At 39.7% G+C, this 14,659-nt stretch overlaps 1 protein-coding gene and 1 long non-coding RNA gene across 4 annotated transcripts in view; one reads left to right on the plus strand and one right to left on the minus strand.

Annotated features, from left to right (window-relative positions):
• Nucleotides 1-13,152, minus strand: part of ABHD12 (abhydrolase domain containing 12, lysophospholipase) — a 39,497-nt gene extending 26,345 nt beyond the window's left edge. For all 3 annotated transcript variants that reach the window (XR_009152927.1, XM_058165032.1, XM_058165030.1), the window contains exon 1: nt 12,852-13,152. Coding sequence is in view for 2 of the 3 variants with exons in the window: in XM_058165032.1 (XP_058021015.1) it covers nt 12,852-13,039 (188 nt within the window). In the remaining variant the exon portion in view is untranslated. The remainder of the gene's footprint in view (nt 1-12,851) is intronic.
• LOC131189140 (uncharacterized) lies at nt 3,736-12,457 on the plus strand. Its single transcript, XR_009152928.1, has 3 exons — nt 3,736-4,447; nt 5,511-5,575; nt 11,646-12,457. It is a non-coding gene; the product is annotated as an uncharacterized LOC131189140 (long non-coding RNA).
• Nucleotides 13,153-14,659: the final 1,507 nt, after the last annotated feature.

The raw sequence follows: 14,659 nt of genomic DNA on the forward strand, positions 1-14,659 counted from the left end.
ATACAAAATAACATGATAATATGATAATAAACAAATGAAACTAAAAGCTAATATCTAAATACCTAAACTGCCATTTAGGAAGTTTCCACCAACATTATTGCCCCTGCTCCTTTGATGTGCAGTTTGCAAACCAATACTGCAACTACTTTATAATTAACTTCCTGCTGAAATAAGTAAGAAAAATAACATCCAATTTTCTTTCTCATTTGGAAGTAATTGCTTTCTTCTTTGGCTACAAATTATAATGTGGAAAAGTGTTATTAGTGTTGAATTAATCCTCAGTAGATTGTTATTAACTCTCAGAATTCTTGTAGAACTTTTAAGAAAGGAATACTTTATTAGCCCAATTGTTAATGCTTTGGTGAGCATACTAAACTAGAATCTACAATAGTAAGTTCCAATCTCGCTATTGTAATATCCTTGTGCCACAGTAAACTTGTATGACAGGGTTTCTTAAGCTTTGCTGTGCCTTGGCAAAGAACTTTTCTGGGAAAAGAGCTCCGTGGACACCATAGCAGGTTTTTTGCCTAGGTTTGGCAGTAGGATTCTAGGCCAGCGGTTCTCAACCTGTGGGTCGCGACCCCGTTGGAGGTCGATTGACGATTTGCCAGGGGTCACCTAAGACCATCGGAAATATGGGAAGTATACTTGCTAGTTGAAGAATCGCACTTCAATGGTTGACTCCACAAGCCAGCTGCAGGCTCTTCAAATCGCTTGCCGAATTCGGCTTCAGGCGCGATGAATTAAAAAAGAGAGAAATCTTTGCTCTGATGTCTCCCTCTCAAGCCAGCTGCAATCACTCCCAATCGCTAGCCTAATCTGGCTTCAGGCGCGATAAACTTAATAGGGGAGGAATCTCCACTTTAATTCCTCCGTCCTCAAGGCAATCGCAAGCAGTTCAGATCGCTAGCCAATGTAAACAAACAAAACAAACAAACAAATACGGCTTCAGGTGTGATAAATTCAAAACAAAAATAATTTTACGGTTGGGGTTGCCACATCATGGAGAATTGTATTAAAGGGGTCGCCATATCGTGGGGAATTGTATTAAAGGGGTCGCAGCACTATAAAGGTTGGGAACCACTGTTCTAGGCAATGAAAATGAAGTACCGAGGATGGATGATGGTATTCCTATTTCTGCATTTTAAGCAGGGAAAGCACACCACTTCATAGCTTGTTTGTCACCTGGTCCCATTGCAGGGGGTTTATTAAGAGAGACTACTGCCTGTTAAAAGGATGAATTTATCTTCTTACAAAGAAAACAAGTTTATGTATGATAATGATTTATTATTTACTTATTAAAAGCATGTAATGAAACTCTAATTTAAGATGCCTTGCTAATTACTGGAAGCAATGTGAAATTTAGAACTTAGAATAACTTTTTTGTCACTTTGAATGTACACTAATCGGCATACATTAAAATGAAATTTCATTGCATATAGCTCTCAAAAGGTGACCACCTTCAAAAAATACTATGTAAACATCATAAAACAAATTAATAAATACAAAATACCCACATATATTATACCAGCTGAATACCTGTGCTCCGCTACTAAACTATGTGATCAGGCTTGATAAATCGACACTTACAGCTTGAAAATTAATGAGTAGTTACAATCAGCCTCTTCTCTCCCCTTCTCTCCCTCAGGCTTGCCCCACAGAAGCCTCTCCTATCCTATCCTGTTCTCTCCAGAGTTATTTTCAGGTTGGGAGGGGGAGTAGAATGTCTAACTAATTAGCATCAGAGCGTGTTAATAACAAGAAAAGAAGTACTAATGATCTGATGGTCATTTTGAAAAATCTTTTCTTAGCGAGAACCTAGAAGCCAAGAGGAACATACGTGCCAAATTTCAAGTTTGTAGGCTTTATGGTTCTGGAGATTTTGTGATCATGGCATGAGTGGTTTTTGCTTTTATATATATATAGATGACACAGAGAAACAACACGGTCTCATTTGGATGTATACATGTACATGGTGAGAAATTTATACAATATTACTACTGTATGGCAGCATCTATTCCAAATATAATTGCTGTAGATTTCATATCTATAGCTGTCAACTGCCAGAACCACTCCTATACTGTTTTGCTTATAAAAGAAACTTCAGTCACATGTCCTATTTAGTTTCAGAATAAATAAACGTGGATATTGTAATTTAGCTGATTTTCTCTGAGGGAAAAAAAGTTCCTTTTCTGGTGAGGTAGCACATATTGGACAATTTTCATAATTTGGTGAAATTACAGAGTCTTCAGCATTTTTCAGATTTGTCTGAGTTAGGGCAGAAAAGTCGGACAATTTCACTGATAAATTAGCAAAATTTAAAACTGTTCTTTCTACATCAGCCAATACATAAAGAAATCAAGAAAAAAACATGAAGATACATTATTCACAATCATATGATTATCACAGCAACATTATTGTTCTCATATTTCACAGATAAGGCCTTGTGATACTAATCAGCATTTGTAGACAATTCTGCTTTGTTTCGAGTTACAGCAAACTCAGTTTGGGATACAGCTTCATTAGGATCTGCCTTCACTAAATTAAGGCCTATTTTCATCTTAGCCTCAGCATAACTAGTGCAGTGAGATTCAACTAGCTAAAACCAGTTTTTAATTTGAGGTTACAGATCTGTTAGTTGCCCCCAACATAATCAGAGCAATTTCTCCTTTGCAAATGGATCATGGAAACATTTAAAACTCTTGCACTGTAAATGAAACTCTTCTAAACATTTACTCTGGAAGATGTTAAAGCTGCAATTTCGTTACTACTGTGTATACCTGTCATTTAAAAAAATGATTGACTAAGCAGAATTTAAGATTATTCAGTATTTTTGCTTTATAAAATCATTACTCTTTACTTATAAGCAAATCAAAAATATTTATTACAGTCTTTTCTTTACAATAAAAAGAATTGTTACTGGGAAAGAAAAAATATTAGGACAATAAAACGTATCTAATAAAAAGTTGTGTTCAGTTGTACAACTTGTTAGTTATTAGGCCAACTGATATGTGAATGTGGAGTTAGCATCCCTTAAAAAATAATAAATACAACATTATTCTATGTAATCCTCATATTTGGAAATGATTGGGATAATCGGAACATGTTTTGGAGCATCATAGAAAGGATGAGGAGGACATGAGTGAGAATATCTATCTCCCTGGATCCAGAAGGAAACGATTTCTGCAAATAAGGAATCCTATGAAATCCCATGAGCTGACAGTAGGGCACTAAAGCAGGTTCTGGAAAAGACCCATCGATGTTTATTTATTTATTTATTTTGTCACACAGTATATATAAGCATAGGCATGAAATAACTATACAGTATATAAGCATATATATAAATATGAGTATGTAATAACTATATTAATTGGATATAACGAAAGGAAACAATAGGACAGGAACGGTAGGCACGTTTGTGCTCTTATGCACGCCCCTTACAGACCTCTTAGGAATGGGTTGAGGTCCATAGTAGTTTTTGATTGAAGCTTTGGGGATTTTGGGAAGAGACCACAGAGTGAGGTAGTGTATTCCAAGCATTAACAACTCTGTTACTGAAGTCATATTTTCTGCAATCAAGATTGGAGCGGTTAACATTAAGCTTAAATCTATTGTTTAGGAATAAATTATATAGATACACTGCGGGAGAGGGCTTGCAACTGTCTAACATTGGCAGTAGAATTCAGGGACACTGGTGATATCATTTTGATGATCAATGTCCCCGATTCTCTTTTTTACTATTGATTTGTCCTTCTACAGGATTAATTGCCCTAATTATTCAGGAGAGAGGCTCACATTGCAAAGTTCTGTTGTATAAATATGGTGCCAATGAGATTGGCAATTGTCTGACCAGAGCAGGAGAATTACACCTATAGAATCAAACATAATTTCTAAATTATTACTTGGCATGTCTCATTGGGGTTCATTTATAAGCTTAATAAAGCACATTATGACCAGCAGTTGATATTACTTAGGATGACAATCATAAATAACATTAATTTATTTATATCTTTAAAAAGATTTTTTAATTATTTATTTACTGGATTTACTGTAACTTCTCTGCAGATTTGCACTGGGTTGACATTGCCTATTAATATGATCTTGGAATTTTTTTGCTTGTTTTTTAATATTAAGCAGCTGATCAGCTTTTGCATTTTTTTCTTTCAACTTCAACAAGACCTTTGTTGAGCCTTCTTCAGTGAAAGTATCACAAGTCTATCATTGGATATTGATATTTTCCATAGAAATTGCAATTCCAATTTTTATTTCTTCTATTTCACACACCCAACATCAAATTTGCATTTAAGATAAATAATTAAGGGGAAATCAGGCAACTCCCTCGCCTCTTCAGTTGTTCTGATGGTAGCAATGTGATCATGGATACCCCTGCTCTTTTGAATCCAGTTTGTGATGTCCAAGTGCCGTGTTGCCTTATTGTTGGAAGGAGGTATTTGATACAAACACCATATTTTCATTGTGGGATTAAATACAGGTCATGTTCGCTTACTGCCTCATTTAGTGACCGTTCAAAATGACAATGGTATGGAAAAAATGTTGTGATCTATCCAAGCATTTAAGACTGTTGCACATTCACGATCACGTGCCTGCCATTTGTGTGCCTCCCAACCTGCTTGCAACAAGCAGGTTTAATGGAGAATTTGAAAGTAAAACTGTAAGTTACAGTCACATGATGCTTTGCTTAATGACCATGATGACTTGATTGCAGAATGGGAATGGCATTGTAAGTTTATCATTGTTACCTGATTTTCTGCTTAGCAATTGGCACTCCATGAGAACTATCTGTATGTCTTCTGCTTCATTTTATTTATTGAAACCAAATGTCCTTTGGTTCCAGATGTTATTTTACTTCTAATGTTAACATTTCAGTTGCCTATGATTAGTGCATCTTTATTTGCTGTTATGTTAACAATGCATTGCATTTTGTCATAAGACTACTGAAGTTCTGATACCTCTGCACCTATGGTTGAAACATTGATTTATTAATTCACCACATTTGTAATGCTGGCCATCAAACAATTTAACACAAAGTACAGGCAAGTTAAAAACACAATATATTGAAAAAAGAACCAAATAGTAAACAACTGTTCCAGGAATACAATAATTAAAACACTGATGGCATAATAATGGAATCATAAAACCCTTCAGCCCAGGGAATGGAATGAAATTCTTTTATTGGCCAAGTGTGATTAGACACAAGGAATCGGTCTGTGGTGCATAAGCTCACAGTGTACATGTAAACAACAAGAAATAGGTCATAAACCATACTAGAAAAACCAGAACTATATGGTATTTCAGAAGGACAAGAAGATTATTGCCATGCAGAACACAGGGGGAATGCTATTTCAGAGTGTAGGAACAGTGACAAAGAAAACACTTGGTTTTGAATGAGACCATTCTATCCTTTTGGAGCTGTTTTCAAGAATTCATTATGACAGTCTTTAGTTAATAATGCTACCCCATTTCTTTTATGATTTTCTTTTCTGCAACAGAAAATCTGATGTTCCTCTGATGCAAAATGATCTATTCCAGTTGTGATGGTACAACAGTCATAACTGTGAGTACAGGTTGTAAGTCAATTTTTCTGAGGCCATTATAGCTTCAAACTATTTATTAAGCAAATAATAATGTAATTAATACAAATAATGATGTAAATCAAGGTCTATCTATACTATCTATACCTGAAATGGACTGTATTTAGTTTAACTTCTCACCTACACTATGTCTATCATGGGTCAGCCTTCTGAAAGTATACAATCTAGCTCCTAGCATCAATTGCATAGCAGATCTTTTCAGAACTATAAGGTAATAATCCATAAAAATCAAGCTTTAAGGCATTACTATGCAATTAATACTATCACCATGTTTGCTTAAAAGTAAGTCCTTTTTACATGTACCGGTAGTGCTTGTATTTGTGTAAAACTGCAGCCTTGAAAGTATTAACTTTAGCCTTATAGAATACTATACTGCTACAAATATATTTGAAAAAAATGTATAGGTGTAATAGAATAGAATAGAATAGAATAGAATAGAATAGAATAGAATAGAATAGAACAGAACAGAATAGAATTAGACAGACGGACTAAATAGACATAACATTTACTACTGCATGGACTACTGCAATGCTCTCTACATGGGGCTCCCCTTGAAGGGGACCCGGAGACTCCAACTGGTCCAGAATGCGGCTGTGCGGGTGATAGAGGGAGCACCTTGTGGCTCCCGTGTAACACCCCTCCTGTGCAGTCTGCACTGGCTCCCGGTGGTCTTCCGGGTTCACTTCAAGGTACTTGTTATCACCTTTAAAGCGCTCCATGGCTTAGGGCCGGGATATTTACGGGACTGCCTACTGCCACCAGTAGCCTCTCACCGACCAGTGCGCTCTCACAGAGAGGGCCTCCTCCAGATACCGTCAGCTAAACAATGTTGGCTGGCGACCTCCAGGGGGAGGGCCTTCTCTGTGGGGGCTCCTACCCTTTGGAAAGAGCTCCCTCTGGGGCTTCGTCAACTCCCCAACCTCAGGACCTTCCGCCGCGAGCTGAAGACGTTGTTGTTTCGAAGAGCAGGACTAGCGTGAACATAGTTTTAAATTGGGGTTTTAAATCAGGGGTTTTAAACGGGGTTTTAAATTTGTATTTAAAAGTTTTAGGCCATCAATTGAATAAGTTTTCTATTCTTTTTTTAGCTGTTTTATATGTATTCTATGTTTTCTGTTGTTTTTATTGGCTGTGAACCGCCCTGAGTCCTTTGGGAGAAGGGCGGTATACAAATATAATAAATAAATAAATTTACATTCTGTGTAATATATTTTTAGGTTGAAGTCAAATACTATAGTTTATAGTTGACCTTCAGCCTTGCTCATTCCTGCCACTCCTGACTATGTGTGCCTTTTCTATTTAAAATTCTTTGCTCCGCCTTCAAAAAAAACCTTTGTTATTTTCCCTCTAGCCCAGTGATGGCTAACCTTATTTTCCTCGAGTGCCAAAAGCGTGCACACGTACGCTATCGCACGTTCGCATGTGCCCACACCCATAATGCAATGCCCCTCCCACATGCCCCTCCCCCTGCATATGTGTGCAATCCTTGCATGCGTGCGCGACCACCCTCCCCCCCCCGCGCATGCGCACATGACCTTCCCTTTTGGCTTCACATTCCAAAACAGCACTGAGGGGGGAAGCCGTTGCTTACCAAAATGGCTGGGGGGGAGGAAGCCTTAGCCTCCCAAAACGGCTGTTGGGGGGGAAGCCTCCAAGATGGCTGGGGGGGTGGGAAGCCTCCAAAATAGCTGGGGGAAAGCCTCCAAAATGGCTGGGAGGGGGAGAAGCCTCTAAAACGCCTGGGAGGAGGGGGAATCCTCCAAAACGGCTGGAGGGGGGAAGCCTTTGCCTCCCAAAACGTCTGGGAGGTGGGGGAAAGCCTCACCTTCTAAAACAGTGCTGGGAGGGGAATCTCCGGAGATCTGGGCAGGCACAGGCAGCAGAAAGTGAGGAGAAAGGTAGGTCCCAGCATGTGTCTCCCGCTTGCAGGGCAAACCCGAAAATCAGCTGGCCGGCAGGAAGCCTGCGTGCATGCGCAGTGGAGCCGAGCTGGGTAATGGCTCGTGTGTCCGCAGAGAGGGCTCCACGTGCCACCTGTGGCACGAATGCCATAGGTTCGCCATCACGGCTCTAGCCATATCTTTTCTTCAAAAAGATTTTGACTGTAAGGGGTAGGGTAAGAGGTCCTTGAATAAAAGTTTGTGAGAAAACAGTAAAATGGTCTCTATGAAAAAATATGATTGCTTCCTTGCTGTTATTTTATTTTTATTTTTTATTTTATTTGATTTTTATACCGCCCTTCTCCCGAAGGACTCAGGGCGGTGTACAGGCAAGATAAAACCAACAATACAAATATACAAGTTAAAATACCTTTAAAAAACTTATTTAAAATTAGCCTGAAGTTAAAAATTACCGTCAATTAAAACCCCATTTAAAATTGCTAAAATTTCACTTTTAAAAATCCAATTTAAGCCAGCCCCGCGCGAATAAAAAGATGTGTTGTAGAGTGTATAATCCTAAAGTCCAATTGTCCAGCAAAGAATACTTTGTACAGCAAAGAGAACCTCAACTGAAATTCCCAAAACAACACAAAAGAATTTTGCTGTGTTTTGAATCAGTGCAATTGAATATCACCCTATATACTACTTACTGAGATTAAAGTAAACTCTCTAGAGATTCTGTTCTGTCCCCCTTGCCTCAGTCCGAGCGATGACTTAATTAGCCGGCACTATCAGCTCTGGCAGCAAACTAGTGAGCGTCTGCCAAGTGTCTCTGTTATCTCTCTTGATGAGTCAACCGGAACAAACAGTACTTCAGCTCTAGTTAAGCAATTGATTCGCTTGCCACGAAGTGGTATAGCAGCCCTGTTGCTTTTATATCCTGTGGGGTGTGGCTCCATGACTCAGCACTTCCTAGGCCTGCCCCACCCGATTCTGTTGTTCCCGCCTCTCCTGCCTATGAAACCTAAGGTCCAGCCACGCCTGATTGCCATCAGCCAGGTCTGGAGGCGTGGCCTGGGGGGGAAAGAGTCAGGGGACAGAGGCTTCGTTATCTCCTCCACCTGGCCTGCCTCTGGCTCCTGGAGCTGAGCCAGGGAAGCCAGTGCTCCAGAGGTAAGTCCTGATGGCCCTTTCCCCTCACTTTCTGAGTCACTTTCTGGCAGGGGGCCCGGCTCAGGGGGCGCAGACACAACAGATTCATTAGGTATGAGGGATATTGGTTTTTTTAAAAAACCAGGAGTTTACCAAGGAATTGAACCTGTACATAGAAAAGATGTGCCGCCTACTACTACACTATAATTCTTAACGAGAATACTTGTTCTATTTAAAATTATTTGTATAAACAGTGAATAATTACTCCCAGTGATGGTTACAACTATTATACCTTTGAGATGGAAAGAACAGAGCCACAGAGATTAGTGTTAGATTTATTTACTTTGGCTCATCTTAGCAACCCAAAGACTTATTTTATGTAGCCTTTAAAACAGAATACGAAATAAGGATGAAGATTTCAACAATCACAGACAAAACCTAAATAAAATTAGAAACAAAATAAATATAATTATTAAATATAAATAAGTTTCAGTGAATTGAGTAGGGCTTATTTCCGCATAAACATTGATTATATTGTAGCATAGTTATGAATTCTTTATCCATGTTAATTTGTTAAAAAGTGAACCTGATATCCTATGATTGGATCAATATTAAAAAGAAAGGATCTGAAGATGCAGAACACAGGTTGAAAAAAAAAGACAAACCTTTAGGATTCATGCTATTTTTAAATGCTGGACTTCATAAAATTTCAATTCTTTAAAAATGGATGATAATCTCAATTTTTCCAAATCTTGCAGTATTTTTTAAATTTAGATCTTGCATGATTTGATAGTTTTATAACACTACACAACATTTTAAAATTATTATTCATCATTAAGATTTTGCAGATACTGTATCTGCAGAACAATAGTAACAACAATTTTTACATCTGTAGTTACTTATTGACAATTGAATCATCTGGCTTAGAAGCAGGTGATCAAAGGTTATCAGAACAAAAATTAGCTTCCAACAGGGTAACAGGTAAAAAAAAAGGCCTTTACTAATATTAAATTGTAATAATAGATCTAATATAACAGTATACATGGTTGGTCAATCACTATTCTCAAAACTGACAATATTCCCTAACAAATCAAATAGGTTCCTAACCAACCTAGCTGACTACAAAAGATAGAGGAGGGAACTAGAGGGACAGCCATACTGGACTTGCCATACTTACAAACAGAGAAGAAGCGATAGAGGGAATTGAAACAGTAGGAACCTTGGGTGAGAGTGACCATATCATACTAGAATTCAACATAACGCAAACATAAGCAGTCGAACAAAATGATACCAGAGTTTTAGATATTAAAAGAGCTGATTTCAATAAACTCAGAGAACTTGGAAAAGATTCTTTGGATCAAAATCCTAAAGGAGAAAACAACTCAAGAATCTTGGGAAACCCTGAAAAATACGATCATAAAAGCCCAGACTAGCGCAATACTGCTGACAAAGAAAAACAAGAAATCCAAGGAGAAACCAGCATGGCTACACAAAGATCTCTCTGACAAATTAAAAGACAAAAAAAATAAGTACAAAAAATGGAAAGAGAGACACATAACTAAGGCAGGATATCAGCAGACAGCCAGAATCTGCAAAGACAAAGTCAGAAAAGCAAAGGCTCAGAATGAACAAAGACTTGCAACAAAAGTCAAAGATAACAAAAAAAGTTTCTTCCAACACATAAATAACAAGAAAAAAATCAAGAAAACAGTCTACTAAAGAGAGAAGATGGCAAGGAAGTAACAAGCAATAGAGAGAAAGCAGAGCTGCTTAACTCATTCTTTACATCAGACTTCACGCAAAAAAACCTATAGCCTAACCTACCAGAAACATAACTGTAAAAAACAGACTGGAAATAAAAGTTAAAATAAGCAAAAAAAATAGTAAGAGAACACCTGTGTGATCTTGATGAATAAAAATCACCAGGACCTGATCGATTACATCCCAGAGTTGTAAAGGAGCTGTCAGATGTCATCTCAGAACCATTGCACCACATCTTTCAAAAATCCTGGAACACTGGGGAACTACCAGAGGACTGGAAAAGAGCTGATGTGATTCCCATCTTCAAAAAAGGAAAAAAAAAAACACCAAGGAAACTACAGACCAATAAGTCTAACATCAATACCCCGGAAGATACTGGAAAAGATAATAAAAAAACAGATCTGGCAGCACCTAGAAATGAGTAAAGTAATAACTAGCAGTCAGCACAGGTTTGTTAAAAACAGATCATGCCAAACAAATCTTATTTCATCCTTCAACATACTGACTAAATTAGTAGACCAGCAAAATACTGTCGACATAATATACTTAGACTTCAGCAAGGCATTCAACAAAGTAAACCACAACCTACTTCTTCGTAAGCTAGAAAAAAGTGGGATAGATAGCTTCACCACCAGATGGATTGGCAACTGGCTGACAAACCATATTCAATGAGTAGCTTTTAATGGGTCTAAATCTACATGGACAGAAATAAGCAGTGGGGTGTCACAAGATTCCGTCTTAGGCCCAGTACTCTTCAATATATTCATAAACGGCTTAGATGAGGGAATAGAAGGGAAACTCACCAAATTTGCGGATGATACTAAGCTTGCAGGAATAGCTAACACACTAGAAGATAGGCTCAAGATCCAGGTGGATTTTGACAGACTTGAACACTGGGCCCTATCTAACAAAATGAAATTCAATGTAGAGAAAAGTAAAATCTTACACTTAGGTAAGAAAAACCAAAAGCACACATATAAACTGGGGGAAACTAGGCTTAATAGCAGTGATTGTGAGAGGGATCTTGGAGTATTCGTGGACAAGCAGCTAAATATGAGCCAGCAATGTGCAGCAGCAGCCAAAAAAGCCAATTCAATCCTAAATTAACAGAGGTTTAAAGCTAATTAAAATTAAATGAATTAAATGTTTTATTTATTAAATTTATACTGTGCCTATCTCACTATCAAGCAACTCTGAGCACCGTTACCTAACCCAATTAATTTCCTCATTTTTGTTACAGAAAAATATAAAAAAAATTCAGTGCCAATTCTATATCCAGACCTTTGGGACTGTATCCAAGAATGGGAGGAACACATACCCAGCTGTAACACCCAGAGGAGAAAAGGAGCAGAGATTCTGAGGAACATGTTTTTTCATGTTTGTGGAAGACAGAAAAATAAACATCTTAAGTGTTTTTAAAACAGGGGGGATATGTGTTTGCTTTCAAACAGCTTTGTACTGGTGTGATTTGCAAAAAATAATAGGAGAAAGCTCTGCTGTGTATGCCACTCTGAGCTCATGAAGGAAAGGCGGGTTATAAATTTAACAAAGATGAGGTTTAAGAAATTTAGTGAAAGACACAGATGTGACAGATACGCAAAAGGGTTAAAAAAACAGATACCGGTAGTTTATGTTTTTATATGCCTTCCAATGATTTTTAATTTTTTCATATGCTCTGATATCTAAGCCAATAGCAAAAGCTTCAGGAGTTATTTCATCTCAAAAGTGAATGAAACTGATATGGAAGTAGATACATATTTCTTTCAATCCCACGCTATAAACTAAAGACAAACTCGAGCGAGTATCTGTTGTGACTGTCTGGTCTTTCTTTTCCTTGGGCTGAAGCTTTCCATATGCTGCTCCATCCCAGCCACCTTTTCTCGCTCGCCCAGTGGCAAAATACAGCGCCTGACTGGCCAAAACTCGATACACGCTACAGTATCGACTCCTTGACCTGCTGCAGTCGCAGCCTGTAAACCGAATGCAGCACTAAAGAGCAGGGAATGCTCTGGTCTGGAGTAAAAAAAAAACCGCAAACTCCACGGAGGGCCGCGGCGTTTTCGGTTCCTTCTCGCCATCTTCCTCGGGCTGCAGTCGCGCCCCCCCCCGCCGCCCCCCCACCCAATCCAGCCTACTGCGAACCTGCACGGCGAGCCCCGAAAGGCGGAGGGACGGAAGGAGAACGCCAAGGGCATTCCTCCGCAAACTGCAAACGGTGGGCTACGCCGCGGCCAACCCGCCACGAACAGCCAAGCCCGAGGAAGGGAAGAGGCGGCCGGCCAGAGGCGGTAAAGCAGAACGGATTGTCTGCCCGTTGCCAAGGAGACAAGACCGAGGTCGAGCTTGCGAGGACCGCGGGGCAAGGCCGGCAGAGAAAGGGTCGCTGCCGGCTGCCAGTAGCCGACGGGGGGTGGGGGTGGGGGGGGCGTTATGCTACGGGTCTCACCTGCCGAGTGCCCGCTTCATAGCAGAGTCACCGGCGGGCCGGGCGCTGCCTGCCAAATGCGGGCTGGGTCTCAAGCTGAAGCCCTTATCCAGCGAGGGAGAAGACGAAGCGGCGGCAGCGGCTGAAGCCGGAGCGGAGGAGGCAAAGCGCTCATGCTCCAAGGTGACGGACTCGTTCCGCTTTCTCATGCCGGCGGTGCCAACGCACGGGCGGTGCCACTTCCACTCTGCCTCAGGGAAGACGCCTCTGACCCGGACCCGACGCCTCTTTCGCCTACATTATACCGACAACAACCCGACAACCGAGAGGGTAGCAGCGCTTCCCGCGTGCTACCAATCAGAAAAGACCAGGCCCACGTGACCTTCTACGCGCCGCATATCAACGTAGCTGGAGCGAATGATCGTTTCTTCAGCTTTGTTACTGAATTGCCCACATCGAAGATGGCTCCTGCGGGGGTTGTTGGGTTAAGGTACGCTAGGATAAACGACGACTACTTTCCCCCTAAAAATAATTACGAGCAGCTATGCAAATACAGCATATGGAAGGCAGGTGAAAACCCGTGTGCTTTTTTTGTAGAATTTGCACTTTCCTGTCTGTTGTTGAACCTTATAAGCTTGCAGATTTGGATTCAAAAATTCGGATCACCGGTAACTTATAGCAAGAAAGTAGTTGTTTACATCATCTTGCTATCTCTAGTAGTCGCGGGGAACTTTGTAGCCCGGATCGGATATCACTAAATATATAAATCTTTTTTTTTTCATTCTACAGGGGTATATTGGAAAGTGGGTCATGCTGCACCCGATGCAGGCTGCTGCTGTTGTAACGATTGAATGGAAAGAGATCATTTGTAACCTCTAATAATTTCCAATAAATTGCGGACAATGTTTTGTGCGTACTCTGTCACTACACCTAATAGCCAAGGGAAATTATTAAAAGTATTTTTACTCTTGTACTTAATAGAAAGGACTCCCTACAAAACAATATTTCATGGTGTTGAAAGAAATATCCATCTGGGTTCAGTTCCGAGTGGGGAAAAAGACACTGGAAACGTGGAGACTGCTTGGAAAGATGGTTTAATGGTGGTCAGAATCACATGGCTTGAGTTTCTGAACAGAAAAGGGATGAGATCCTGTGCGCTCCCTGGCTTTATGCTTTTTCTGAGCTTTGAACTTTCTGGGGCACAGGAAGAGTATCCTGATTGGTTGTCAGACTCCCAGGGGGTGGGGGTCTTAGCTAGCCTTGCTGGCTGATGTAATCTTCCTAGGTGTCGTGGGGAGTTTCTGTTGCTAGGTGGGTCCTATTGTGTTGCAGATGATGGTCCCATTGACAAAGGTGGGGAGAATGAGTTTCTACCTCTGACCCATTGACAAAGGTGGGGGGAGTGAGTTTCTGTCTCTGACCCATTGACAAAGGTGGGGGGAGTCAGGAAGCTGCTTTGTTTTTAAAACATGTTTCTCCATTTCTCATCCAGGGAAATATATTCTGCCTTTTAAATATTTTCTAAAATATTTCATTCTTCTATGAGTGGGGTGAATGCTAACTTCCTACAATGGCTTATGGTGCAAAAAGATATCAAAATGGGGAAGTGATAAAAATGCAAAAATTACAGTACTTAGAACATTTTATAATCTGCTTATAATTTGTATAATATAGTTAAAAGCTACAATAGGAACAATTATAAAACCCAATCTACATATGATTTTGGGAATGTCAAACCCTTAGTGAGCCATTCTTTCATTTCACTGGACCTTAATGGAATTGCTGCAGCTAAGCCCCAATTGAAGAAAAGCTAAAAGCAGTTGATTGTT

This window comes from Ahaetulla prasina, chromosome 1 (assembly GCF_028640845.1).
Source record: "Ahaetulla prasina isolate Xishuangbanna chromosome 1, ASM2864084v1, whole genome shotgun sequence".
NCBI classification, from domain to species: domain Eukaryota; kingdom Metazoa; phylum Chordata; class Lepidosauria; order Squamata; family Colubridae; genus Ahaetulla; species Ahaetulla prasina.